At 35.4% G+C, this 14537-nt stretch overlaps 1 protein-coding gene across 1 annotated transcript in view; it reads left to right on the top strand.

Annotated features, from left to right (window-relative positions):
• The window catches only part of LOC131427848 (lachesin-like), a 230169-nt gene that overhangs the window by 208046 nt on the left and 7586 nt on the right, over positions 1-14537 (top strand). The window contains exons 9-10 of the mRNA XM_058591392.1: positions 11801-11929; positions 12066-12176. Of these exons, the coding sequence (XP_058447375.1) occupies positions 11801-11929; positions 12066-12176 (240 nt within the window). The remainder of the gene's footprint in view (positions 1-11800; positions 11930-12065; positions 12177-14537) is intronic.

The raw sequence follows: 14537 nt of genomic DNA, 5'->3' as shown, positions 1-14537 counted from the left end.
GTTGAAAAAATTTTTTGTTTGATTTTATCTTAAAAAGAACACTTAAAATTCCAATATCTTAAAAAATGTGTTTTTGTTTTTGCCTTTCTCTATAGAAAGGTATTAGAATTGCTGGAAAAACCGACTTTCGAACGGAGCCTCGGAGACCCATAATATTATATACCATTCGACTCAGTTCGACGAGATCGGAATTTGTCTGTGTGTGTGTATGTGTGTGTGTGTGCACTTTTCGAAGATATTTGAACGCGCTCAATTTTCTCAGAGATGGCTGAACCGATTTTAACAAACTTGGGCTCGTTTGAAAGCTACTATCGGGCCATTGATCAAGTTCGAAGATCAAATGGTTGTGACTTTTGGTTCCAGATATATGATGGTATAAGTGACGTAACCGACAAAACACATTGATTTTTACTGCTCTTATATATATGAGGGTGCCAAAATTTTGGGATCACCTCTATTTTCGTTAAGCTCTAGTTCTCAAAAGTTTAAGCACCTCGAAAAAAGCCTTCATGCAAAATTTGACCTAAATCGGACATGCGTAAGGGGTGCTACCCGTTGGTAAAGGTTTGACAAGTTTCGATCTTGAAAAAGCACCATAGGGGGAGTACATGAAATTTCCAAAATCGAAAATTTTTTTTGATGCCGAAACTCTTAAAACTGCATGAAACATCGAAATTTAGTGTCATCTCAAATAAAATTTTTTTTTTAAAAATCAACTTTCTATGACTCTGGGAAATTTTGAATTTTGAGTCCCAAAAAGTCGATTTAAAAAAAAAATTTTTTTTTCGAGATGACACTAAATCTCGACGTTTCATGCAATTCTAAGCCTTTTGGCATCAAAAATTTTTTTTCGATTTCGAAAATTTCATGTACTCCCCCCTATGGTGATTTTTCAAGATATATGAAAATTCCACTAAGTGGACTGAGAAGGCTATTTTTAGATTAGCATCACTGTTCTCATACAAATAGGCAACGCAAATGTCAAGCACTAGTTTGGAAAATGATGCTGACTGTGTGACATAAACACTGAAGCATGCTTTTGTGAACTACTCGAATCAATCTGAATCAATTGGTGTCAAAATTAGTATCCAAAATTATTTAATAAAAGTATGAAACATATTTTCATGAGACTGTTATGAAAGAAGAGAAAGGCATTATCACACCACTAGGTGGATTAAGAAGGTTTTTTTTATATGTTGTAGCTGAAATGCAAAGTAAAATTTTGCCAAGTTTCTAGAATGGAGAGATAATATTTGAAAATGCTACATATTTTTAAAATAATGCAAATTTTTGAAAATCATGAAAAAAAATTATTAAATTTTTAACAAAATTCTATAAAAGAACGTTAAATTTCCAATTAAAACGATGTTCATCAAACTTTTGCTATATGCTACCGTTCTTGAGATACGGCGGTTTGAAAAAAAAGTCGGAAAGTTTTTATTCTTGTAACGATTTTTGGATGGTTATTTTATTTTATTAAAATAAATGGTTTTTCCCGAAAGACTTTTATTTTAAGTTCTTATACAATATTCAAGAGTCGCATTTATTGAAGATTTCATATTGGTAATTTGAAGGGGAAAAAGCTTGTTTTTACCCCCAAATTTATGCTAGGTGCACATAACCATTTTATTAAGTTTACGTTTCGTCTTCGACTCATCAGTGCGTCAGCAGATTATGCTGACGCAAACCCCCGGATCAACATAATCCGCTGAGCAGACGTAAAGTTAATGCTATTTGCAAGACACTTTTTTATTACACAAAGGAGTGTAACGTCTAAACTGACGTCTCGAACGAAACAGTTTAGACGTTACACTCCTTTGTGTAATAAAAAAGTGTCTTGCAAGTAGCATTAACTTTACGTCTGCTCAGCGGATTATGTTGATCCGGGGGTTTGCGTCAGCATAATCTGCTGACGCACTGATGAGTCGAAGACGAAACGTAAACTTAAGATTTCATATTGTTTGATAATATCTAAAATTTGTATACTAGCATTACAATTTGAAAATCGTCTAATTTCCATTTTATCTACAAAAACTGGGATGAATAAATGGTATTTTTGTGTTCCTTGAATTGTAATTGCTTTTGAATATTGTTCATTAAGATGTTGCTTGGTATTTACATACTCTAATGTAGTTACAAAGGAAAAGAAAATCCGTTTTATTTGTTCCTCCTTTCATTTTTGAGCCCAATCGAATAGTTTCTTCGCATTTATAACGGAATGTTCTCGTTCCTTAGTATGACTTGCCCTTGTAGCCATGCGTTTTATTGTTGCTCCTACGGCATCACATGGTCTCCTTAGTGCAATTCAACATTTATATCATAGTTATTCTTATATCGGACTGGAAAAGTTTCTTTCATTTTTATATTGTGATGCAGCTCCATCGGATATAAAATGAATTTAGTTCACATGTAACTGTTTTTCTCGTCGTATAAAATCGGTCTTTGTTTAGATAAATAAGTTAACAGGTTTAGAAATGTGACGCAAATCTTCGGAAATAACTACAAAACTTAAATGATTGAGCATGCTGTTTCGCTTGAAATAAATCGCAAGTGGATGAATAGTAGCTTGCTGCGCATTCCATTGGGGACTTTGATTTTCATCTTGCAGTACAAGAGTGTCTTCTGAAAAATCACATATAGCTAAAAATTCTCCTTCCTGCAAGTTATTTTTTGTATTTTGCTAAACCAGTACACTGCCTTCTTTTAATTAAATTATGTGGTATCAATTTCTCTACCTTTTGAACAAAATAGGAATCAAACTCTTCCTTCTGTTGTATAAACATTTCTATATTGCATCTGTCAGTTGCAGTGATGCCAGGTAAAAATTAGAAATATCTTCAGACAGGGTTGCAAAAGTCAGTAAATCTGAAAAAAATGTCTGCAGTCAGCAAGTTTCTCTTGCTGGCAGCAATTTCTGTTAAGGGGATGATACGCTAAACTGCAAAGCGAGCAAAAAATAAAAAAAGTCGCCGCACTTTTAATAGTTTGTAAATTTTGACGAAAGTCTGCGAAAAACTCGATCTTCAAAAGTCTGCAAAAAAGTCCGCAACAGTCAATGTCTGCAGCACTATATACGAAGTCTGCAGATCTGGCATCTTTTGTTAGTTATGAACTATTGTTCAAAAATAATTTTATCAATACATTTTTCATCCATTTCTTTCAATAAACTTCTTTTCTAATGAGGCTGAATCTATACAATTTTCGCATTTGATATTTTCACATGTCAAACTATTTGTATACAATTTTAATTCAATATATAGGATGAAGAGATTTACATTTCCGTGAATGGTACATACACACACGTTATGAGTCCTTAAGCCTGATAATAGTTTGTAATTCCTAGGCCGAAGATGAGCAAAGGATAAATATCCAATTTGTATTTCAGTGTTCAATTCCTTAAATCGGTTGTATTCTTCTCACAATGTAGTAATCATTTACCTTATTTGAGCAGTTTAGCTATTTCCGACTGGTTTAATTATACTCGTAAAATTACATAACGGTGTCCTTCATGTTTTCATCTTGGCTGCCCTCGATCCAATAGTAGAATGCGTACCGCTCTCATTCAGTAATTTTTTTGCTTCCGTTGCCGTATAAATCGTAATATTGAATTTTTTTTCCTCGGCTATCCGTAGCTTAGGCAGTACAGTTAAAAGTTGAAATTGTTCAGCCCTTGTTTTGTCAATTGTGGTAACGGCAATACTCGAGATTGATTCGTTGAAAAAATCTATATTAACTTTTTGGATGTATTCTGGAACGTTTGAGTCCGTTGTCTCTATTGATGTTACTGACGTCGTATCTAATGTTTTCTGACTGCAAACAATCATGTTGGAATTTGTTTGGCTATATTGGTATTTCTGTTTTTGCTTGTACTGTTTCCTGACTCTGAACATCCATACAAGCATTTGAAATGTTTTGTTAAGCAGATATTTTTCCACAAAGCCTAGTTCAACTAATTTGGCAATACTACTTTCCGCGAGATTTCGCAATTTTTGGAACACTTTTTAGAAAACCCGTTTACGCAATCCCTGTAGAAGAAGCTATTCATTTTGTACTTCATTCTTCAATTCTGAGCAATTTCTTACATGTCACTCGTTTCTCACTAGCTTGTTTATTCGCAGTACCAGATTGTTTTATATACAAACATGGGTACATTTTTGTAAGATCAGGGAAAAAATAACAATAGGCTTACTTTAAGAAAAGAACAGCTACATTTATATCAGAAAACTGGCAAACATAATTTCTCATTCTTTACGAACACTGGGAAACATATTTCCGGAAATACAAGGTAGTGTGTATGAAATTAAAACCAGTCATATAGAGCGATAATGCGAATAAAATGTAAAAATTCTATTAAATTTGGCTCAAAACTATTTCAATTTATATGTTATGCTAGTTGCTGACCAAATAGTTCCTATCTCCCGATTTTAGAAATACTCGAAATAGTAGTCGAAAACTTAAAAACGGAACTCTCTTCATTTTCTCAGAAACAGCTAAGTCGATTTTCACAAAATAAAACTAAAATAAAACGGCTAACATATATAAAAATAGACTGCTTTTGACTTCTGTTCAGATTTCACTTCCGGTTACGGAGCAACAGAGTGAGACTTCACACCGATATGTGACAATGGATCCATAACATTACTCCGGAAGCAAAACGATTATCATATAAGTGGACTGCAGCTGGTGAACCACGTTCAAAGCGTCTGAAGGCAAAATAGTCAGCTGGGAAAGTTATTGGGCTGAGTATTTTGGGATGCACTTAATATAATCTTCATCGACTAGTATGAGAAATGGAGAAAAATCATTAGGGAATACTATACTACAGTGGGTAAAAAATAACAAGACATTATCCAGAATTTTATTTTTTTTTAGCGTTTCACGTTTGATGTCCACAATTGACTCAAAACGGTTTCCCCGGAGCGGTCGTTTAAATTTGCTGAATAGTCAGAAGTCACACGGAGCTAAATCAGGACATTTCGGAATTGGTTGAATTTTTGGCAAAAAAAATCACGAAGAATAAAAATGCTGTTTTCGAAAAAAAATTAGTGGACTTTTCTTAGGTCCAAATGATCTTTCCGATATTAGAACTATTTCTGATTTTTTACTGATACTTTCGATATTCCAGCTATCCCAGTAAGGTTTCTGACTGTTAATCGTCGATTCTCGAGCACCAATTCCTTAATTTTTTTGACGCGAGTATGATCAGTTGATGTTGATGGCCGTCCTGGACGTGGTTCGTTTTCAAGGGATCTAGATCCTCTTTGAACAACTTGTACAAGTCAAAAACACTTGCTTGTGAAATAAAAATAAACTATTTTTTCCAGTTTTTTAGCTATCATTTCATTTTAAGGATGTTCTTTGAGAACGCTTCTTAGATATCATGATTTGCGGCGTTCATTGTATCTTAGCGCAGACTAATCAGAAGTCAACAAATCAAAGCAGTATAGTTAAGGTGGATGTTGTTCTCCAATGTTTTTGTTTGTTTTTTTTTTTCGAATTTTGGTGGATTAGAATCAAAAATGAAATTTTTCATGAAAAAATCCGACATTTTGAAGCAGTAACACCTCTCCAAAGGAACAAAAAACGAACGGAAATCGATGGGTCTGATATTTTACATGTATAAAATGTGTGCAAAATTTGAAAAAAATATATGAAGTAGTTTTCGAATGTCGAGGGACACGGACTTTCAAAACCTACTTTCGAGAAAAACGGGTTTCTGGAGTCTAACACATTCAAAAATATCTTTTTTTTGTATTTTATTATAGTAAAATATTTTAAGAATATTTCCAAAATATCCAAAAATATTTGCGCCGAGTTCTTACTTCTTCTCAGTATGAGATAAACAATGGTTAAGGCCCATAACTTCCAGAGTTTTGCTTCAATAGGCTTAAAAATTTCACAGAATATTCTTTAAATATTTTTTTCTATAAGAAAATACAAAAACAGAAATAAATGATTCTTCAAAAGTGTTAGACCCTAACAGTCCCTTAATACTTCAGAAAGACAGACGTTTACTAAACACTTATGAATATTTTAACGTGACACTTGGCACAGCCCAAGTAGCAAATGTAACTTATCGAAATTTCGAGATGTTCTACAATTGTTTTAGAATTATTATTTATTTTGTCTATGTTCAGAAAGATTTTCAAACATATTTAAATTGATTGTGCAATTTATCATTGTAAAGTTTCACAATACTGCCGAAAAAATCACTGTAGAACTACTTTCAGTACGTCTAAATCAACTATGCAGCAGATCACCAACTTGTCCATATTGCACTAACAGTTGTAGAAGTTCTGTAAAAAATTTCACATCGTCATGTAAAATGGAAGTAACTACACTAATTGTGCAACTAATAAACAAATTTCCAAATGGCTGTCATTGTATTGGACACAAAATTTGTCGAAATGATTATTAATCTCTTGTGGAAGAAAAATTAACAAAATGATTCTCTCCTCAAGATAAAAATTGATAAACCGAATTAGAACTTTATTGTGAAAAAAAAGTTGCTATTAAGTCTGCATAGTTTCGGCTGCCTCATAAAATTGAAGATCATTGTGGGTTGTTTTCGACATGTTTAGAAAAACCAATGATATGAAATCAATAACTTACAAAAACGTTATGCAAGATTTATCTATTTGAAATAAAAACAAAACTTACAAAGATTAGAATATTATCATAAATATTGCGGAAATACAACATTACATACTCAATGAAAACAAAACCTAATCAGAACAATTGTGTTTGGTTTTCATCTTGCTGAAATAATGAGCAGATCTGACATCACTTTTGAACGAAAAGTTAAGTTCATCAAAGTTACTCTCATGATACTGTTTGAGCAACTTGTTTGTACAACTCCAACACATGGGCTTGCCAAAATAATACCTACAGTGCGTAACACAAATGTCGGGCCCGTTAAGATGAATCTTTATACTGTATTGTTACTTAATTCAACTAGTTTGTTTAAAATAAAAACAAAACGTATAATATTTCTCTCTGAAATATTCTCATGTTAATATATCCCGTTATTTAGATAATATAAATCATTACGTTGCGTGAACCATTTTCTATTCAACTCACTGTTACTATCGATGCCATATTTTAAAAGATTGAAGAAAAATTCATTTCGAGATTTTCAGGTTCAATAATACATTAGTTTGATCAAAACCGTCTGGAAATTTTAAGTATGCTTTAATATATGTATTTTAGACACCATTCCGATGATTCTCTTTAAAAATAATAGATTGTTATTTTCACAGAAGTTGGTGTACAATCATCAAAACACGTTAATTCAAAGGTGCTCGAAAATTTCATGCGTACGAATACATGTTTCACCATAAAAAAGCAGTTCGTTGTCGATTTTTCATTTACAAAAACACAACAGATCAATTCTACAATATGTAGCATTATCATTTTTCATGTGCAAATTATTTTACAAGATCCATGTTTGTGCTAAGAGCAGTTGTATTGAAAATCAAATTTGAAACTTTTTATTAGAACTTAGGTTTGTTATGTTTTTTTTTTTGTTTTTGATGGTAGAGGTTTTAACCTCAAGGTCATTCGCCTCTTCGGACCAGAAAAACTTTTTGACCCTATGTGCGGGGTTGGAAATCGAACCCAGGCAGGCTGCGTGAAAGGTATTGACTTACCCATCACGCTATGCCCGTCCCCGTTATGTTTTTGTAAACGTCATTCCATTTATTGTTTACATTTCACGAGTTTCACAATTGTTTTTTTTTGCTGATTTTATTACCGCCTCTGTGATGGGATCGACGCATGAGTTTTGTATCAGTTGCACAATCATTGTGAATAAATGTTCGTAATAACGGAAGAACTTAAAGATATGTTGCACAACACAGAAAATTGCGCTTTTTCCATAAGACAACAGTTACTAGCATAGTACAGGGTCCGGCACTCGAAGTGTAACCAATTAAAAAAGCCATAAATTCAGTTTGGAAAATTACTTTTACTTAATTCAAAGTACAAAATGTGTAAAAATAATACAAAATTCAGAATCAATTCACTTTTGCTCGATATGACCACCTTTTGCCTTGACTTGATGACTTGAGAGAGCGAAGGAGTTGCTTCGTTTGGCCGAAAGCGGTTAATTTCCGAACATTGTGTTTTCTGACGAGAAAATTTTTCCAATTGAGCAATTCGTAAACTCTCAAAACGATAGGGTTTACTTGACCGACCGTTCATACGAGAATTTGAGTCATCGATTGGCCACCAGGAGGCAGCACCCGCAACAGATAATGGTTTAGGTCGCTGTAACCGCAGATGGGTTCTCTCCAATCGTTTTCATCGAGCCTGGCGTCAAGGTAAATGCGACATATTATCGGGAAAGTATTCTGGAGGTTGCTTTGAAGCCGTGGGCAGACAAACATTTCGATGGCAGACCGTGGACGTTTCAGCAGGACTCGGCACCGTTTCACAAAGCTCGAGTGAACCAAGAATGGCTGAAAAACAACGTTCCGAACTTCATCACGTCCACACAATGGCTCTCGAATTCACCAGATGCGAATCCAATGGATTATTCTCTTTGGGCCATTTTGGAGAGCAAAGTCCGAACTAAAAGATACACCAGTCTCGAGGCGCTGAAAAAAGCTATTGTCCGCGAGTGGGCCAAAATACCTGCAAGTCACATTCGGCCAAACGAAGCAACTCCTTCGCTCTCTCAAGTCATCAAGTCAAGGCAAAAGGTGGTCATATCGAGCAAAAGTGAATTGATTTTGAATTTTGTATTATTTTTACACATTTTGTACTTTGAATTAAGTAAAAGTAATTTTCCAAACTGAATTTATGGCCTTTTTAATTGGTTACATTTCGAGTGCCGGACCCTGTAATATAAACTTACTTGATAAATTGCACTATCAGTAGAAAAATACAGGACAGCAACTTAACATGCTACTTGGGAGATGTCACTGACAGTCATTTCCACCTAGAAAATTTCGACGAATAAGGTTTCCACGCGAAATATAATTCAAAAGTCATACTACTTTTTGCCCACAATAGTATAGCGTTGTTAGATTGTTTGAATGCAAAAATCAAATGTAGAACACATTTTCACCAAGACAATGTGCCAGTTCACAAGTCGATGGTAACGATGGCCAAAAAGAACGAATAACACTTTTGATTTCTACATCCACCGCATAGTCCAGATCTGGCCCCCAGTGACTACTGGCTATTCGCTGATCTCAAAATGATACTCACCGGTAATAAATTCTTAAAAAGAAAAAGCAATTGCTGGATGTAAAGCAATTTTGAGGCAAATAACAAATCCTTCTACAAGTATATAATCCAGCAGTTAGAAAAACGTTGGAATGATCCTATTGCTTTTGAATGAGATTACACTGGTGAATTAAATCCTAGTTAGTCACATGACTAACACACGGGTGATGTGATAAATTTTCACAATTATGCTTAAAGCTTGTTCTGTCGGTAGGTATTGCTAATTAATAGCCTTCCTGCATGTTTTCCTTTCAGGTCATGGGAAAAATTTCGACGAAACCCGCGCCTATGAGAAAGGCACAATTAAGCCACTGAACAGATTGTAGCAGTTTTGCGCTAAACAATTACTATTCAAACGGGCTTCGATATTTTACTTTATATACACAAATCATTCGTTTGCCATTTCAAAACTCCTTCACGTACACTCTTAGAAAAAAAAAATGAAACTTACGCTCGACATAAGTTCAAGAATGCCGTAGTTTCTTCAATATTACATCTACTAACATGTAAAAATAAATTTTGCGTCTGTATCGATGCTTCATCTAAATTAACTGTGAAGCTAATGATATGACTTATCTTTACATGCTTTGAATTGTGATTGTAGACGCTCCTTGTATGTGCATCTATTAAGATGTAAATTTTTCTAAGTTACATGCTGCTAAAAAAAAATTTATATCTTATTAGATGCACATAAATAGAGCGTCGCAGTTCACGCAAATTTACGTGGAAGAACATTTAATATTGTGTCTAAAATTCCATGCTATGCAATTCATTGACATAAAGAAAAACGAATACTGATAGTGACCGCCGCGAATTGAAATGAAAATCATTGGATCGCAAAGTACGTCTGTTAAACGACTGAGCCACAGAAGCATACATCAGCTTGGATGATAAAAGGTTCATTTAAATTCATACAGTCGAACCTGCTAGCAGAGTGTAAGTTACAGTCGAAACCAGTAAAATTCAAGCTAATCTAACATTAAGTCATTACAAATGAAATTTTCGGTCATTTGACAAATTAGGTCTTTATGAATTACATCGTATGAGGGTTTAATTAATTTGTAAAATTCAAATTTTTTTGTTGTGTAGATTTTCCGAATACACTGATCTTCTAGGAATGAAATATTTCATGAGTTCTATAATATTTTTATTAATGACTAAGCGTTTATTATTAAATGAGTAATGTTATGTCTCACGGCGACAAACGACAGTCAAAACATCCTATTGAAAAAAAAAAGAAAAACTCTCCCCTCCTAATCATAATGCCACATAATCTACTTCCTATCCGCCCAGAAGAGTTGTCGGATTAAAGTCAAGCGCTTTCCGTTACAATGTCAGCAAGCCAGCAACCGCCGAAGACATTCCCGTCGCACGGCAAGATCCAGAACCAGAACCAGAGCAGAAGAGGCAAGTGAACTGAAATCCCCTGAAGGACAGATTGAGTTTAATCAAAAAGTACAACACAAGCCGTTCAGCTGATGGAGGATCCACCGAAGCAACAAACGCCAGCCGGGGCCAGGAAAAATCCAACACATTATTCTGTTCCGGTTTTCTCCCCCGAGGGGACCGAACGAGCAAAGAATCCCTCATGAGAAAGGCGTAAAGGCATGAGCTCGAGCAAGGCGGTGACGTGTGGCAGTGGCTGTGAGTGTGTGTGTGTGGCAACCCGAACCCGAAAAGTGGTGGTGGGAGTGAATGTGTGAAAATGCCTTTATGCTTTCAGAAGTTACCCTCAGCGTTCGACAAGTGTTGAGGTGGGGGCGGCAAAATACCGCATGTTTCGCTCTGAGGTATCATCGTACATGCTATGGTTTGGAAGTGTTGTCATCTCGGTTGATGTTTTTTTTCTTGTTTTGGCAGTCTAGTACTCAGGGAGTAATCGCACGATTCGAAATTTTCATCAACGCCATGAACAATGTTAGTCAGTTTTTAAATTTTTTCGACTTTTCCAAATTTATGTTATTTACCAGATTCGATTAGAAACAGTTGGCAACACGATCACTTCATTCGATGGCATTTCAGCAAGTTTCAAAAGGACATTGTCGAGTACCAATTGAGTTTTACAGATGATTGACTGGCTGTCTCCGAAGTCACACCGGTTGCGGGTGGAAATGCTCCTATAAAATATGAAGAAACGAGAACAGCTTACGGGCTACGGGCAGAGGGAAGCGGAGAAAAACCCACGGACAGTAATCATTGTTGCAAAGGTTTCTTTCGCCCCAAGACGTCGTTTGGTCGCAGCTGCAGATGCGGTATCAATTGTTTGTTCGATGAAGCATTCGCTGTGACCGGAGCAGAGCAAAAAAAATATGTCTAATGGAATACACTAACTGGATTCAATTAGGCTTTTGCCGCAGCCTAGGGCATTAAGAGAATTAGCTTTCAATTGATTGAACAATTTACTATAATTAAAGAGTTGTTAAATGACTGCTTTTCCCGAGAGTATTGAGAAAACTTCGAATCGCAACAGGGACCCATATCGGAATTGCCGTTAGATGTAAACCAATGTGATCTCTGATTGTTCTGGTTCTTTAGTTCATGGCTTTTTTTCTCTGCACTATTTTTGCAGCATCCAGTCCACCCACAACGATACCACCATCGACAACTGAAAACATCATTACTACCGTTTCTACGACGAAGGCCTTCGAGCTATCGTACGGACTCACAACAATCGCCCCTGTCAGTTACTTAGAAAAGGGTAAGTATTTTTAGTTCATAGCATCATCATTATCCTCATCATTGTAAACTGTGGTGTCATGTGATCATTTGAATGCGCAGTTCGATTTTCATAGCGGCCTGACTGTTGTCTAAATTCATTGCACTGACTATTTCAGGTAACAAATACCAATCCAACCTGAACGACGTCGATAGGTCGGAACACAAATCTTCCGACAGTTCCAAACCAAGTCGAGATCGATCTTCTCCGCAGCAACCAACCAATAGTGGTGAGTTAATTTTGATTCTTAATATCAAGTACACAGTGTTTAACAATGAAACAAGAGCGAGACATAATGCTGAAAAAATTAGATTGTGTGATTTTGAATGACGAAACCATTATAAGTAACTTTTCCACATAGTAAGATGAAGATCATTTCAAAACCAAAATATGACCGAAGTTCTCTAAAACGTACTTAGTTTGGTAGACTGTCTGTAGTTGTGGTTTGAAGAACAAAACCTTCAAAAGTATAGGTACGTTCAAATAACAAGTTTACGTCGAACAGTGTCAACAAAAACTGCTACTATCTTTCATCCAAAACGGGCACGAGTTTTGTATTGTCTCGGCATATTGGCGGCGATTAAAAATTGATCAACTTTTATGCATTTTGTTTTATCACGAGCAGGTCCAAAAATACGTAACAGATCATCAGAGTTTACATATTCCGGATTGAATGAAACTTGATACACGTCATTATTGTAGCAAACCGTTTGTTTTGTGCGATCAGATGAGTTTTACGTTTATGCTTTTAACCTTTTTACCTTTTTTACCTTTTTACCTTTCTGCCTTTCTCATATAGAAAGGTTATGCAATCACTGTGAAAACCGACTTTCGATCCGAAGCCCGGAGGGCCGAGTGTCATATACCATTCGACTCAGTTCGTCGAGTACGCAAAATGTCTGTGTGTGTATGTGTGTGTATGTGCGTATGTAACGTTTTTTTTGCACTAACTTTTCTCAGAGATGGCTAAACCGATTTTCACAAACTTCGGTTCAAACGAAAGGTCTTGAGGTCCCATACAAAATTCCTGAATATTATTTGGATCCGACTTCCGGTTCGGAAGTTATGGGGTAAAATGTGCAAAAAAAGAAAATATATGTTCTAACGATGGCGCGACCGATTTTCACAAACTTAGATTTAAATGGAAGGTCCTGTGCTCCCGTAATTCCTGAATTTCATGCGGATCCGACTTCCGGATCCGGAAATATAGGGTAAAGTGGGTTAAAAATTGTATACCATCACTGAAAATGGGGAAAAACCTTAAAAAAATTCTAAATCGACCTCAAATCATTTCTAATTGATAGTTTTTATCAGCAGACGGTCAAACAAACCGATTTCGGTTATTCTTTCAAGAATCGCAAAGAATTATTTTGAAGAATACCACAGTATTATATATAATAGTATGATTGATATGAGAAAGGCATCATTACACCACTAGGTGGATTAAAACAGGTTTTTTATATATATAAAAAATAGGTATAGAATTCGCTCAAGCTTTAGAAAATATTTCCGAGGCCCGGAGGGCCGAATGACATATACCAATCGATTCAGCTCGACGAACTGAGCAAATGTCCGTGTGTGTGTATGTGTGTGTATGTGTGTGACTGTATGTGTGTTGTCAACTAATAGGTCGAGATCTCGGAGATGGCTGGACCGATTTTGATCAAACAAGTCGCAAATAAAAGGTCTACCCGTCACCCAGAACGCTATTGAATGGTTTTGAGATCGGATGTTTACTTTTTGAGTTATACGAAGTTTTATGTCAAAATTTTCAGTTTTTTGACATTATCTGTCACAATTGACCTTGAAAACAGAATAGGTTTTCATATTTAGATTCCGCACGGTAATAGCTATCCAACAAGCCATAGATTGTTAAAATCCGTCCATTTTTAACGGAGATATCGAAATTTTTGTGTAAACGACTTTTCCCCCTATTCCAGCAGTAGGAGTTTTGAGCACTGTATGACAAGCAAATGCTTGGGATCAACGGAAAATACGATTTTTTATACTGTTACATACAATTGTTTCTAAGTACCAGACTGTGTACAGCATTATTTTTCATGACATTATGCTTCGTACCGATTTTAGCACGATTCGTTTTTGGCAACATAATCGTTCGAATATGACATATGTAAACCACACGATGGCAGCATTTTCCAGTTGAAAGCTATTCCATAATTATACTGATTTAACCTATTTACAGTAATAAATGTTGGAAGAACATAACACCCATATACCATTCGCATCAGACCGTCGAGATCAGCAAATGCGTGTGTGACAAATAATTTCACTTAATTTTCTCGAAGATGACTCATCCGTTTTCTACAAACTCAAATTCATATGAAAAGTCGTCCTAAACAAGGTTCCGGAATTGTGTTTGGATCCGATTTCTGGTTCCGGAACTACAGGATGAAATGTGAAACGAAATTAAAATTGCGAAACCCATTTTTCTCGTAGATGGCTGAACCTAAGATTCAAATGAAATCTAAAATTAATTTAAGATTCAAATGAATAGTTCTAAGATCCTATAAAACATCTTGTTTTTTAGTCAGATCCAACTTTCGGCTTATGGGATACAGGGTGATTAATA

This window comes from Malaya genurostris, chromosome 2 (genome assembly GCF_030247185.1).
Source record: "Malaya genurostris strain Urasoe2022 chromosome 2, Malgen_1.1, whole genome shotgun sequence".
Classification (NCBI taxonomy): domain Eukaryota; kingdom Metazoa; phylum Arthropoda; class Insecta; order Diptera; family Culicidae; genus Malaya; species Malaya genurostris.
This window is presented reverse-complemented; position numbering and strand designations above follow the sequence as displayed.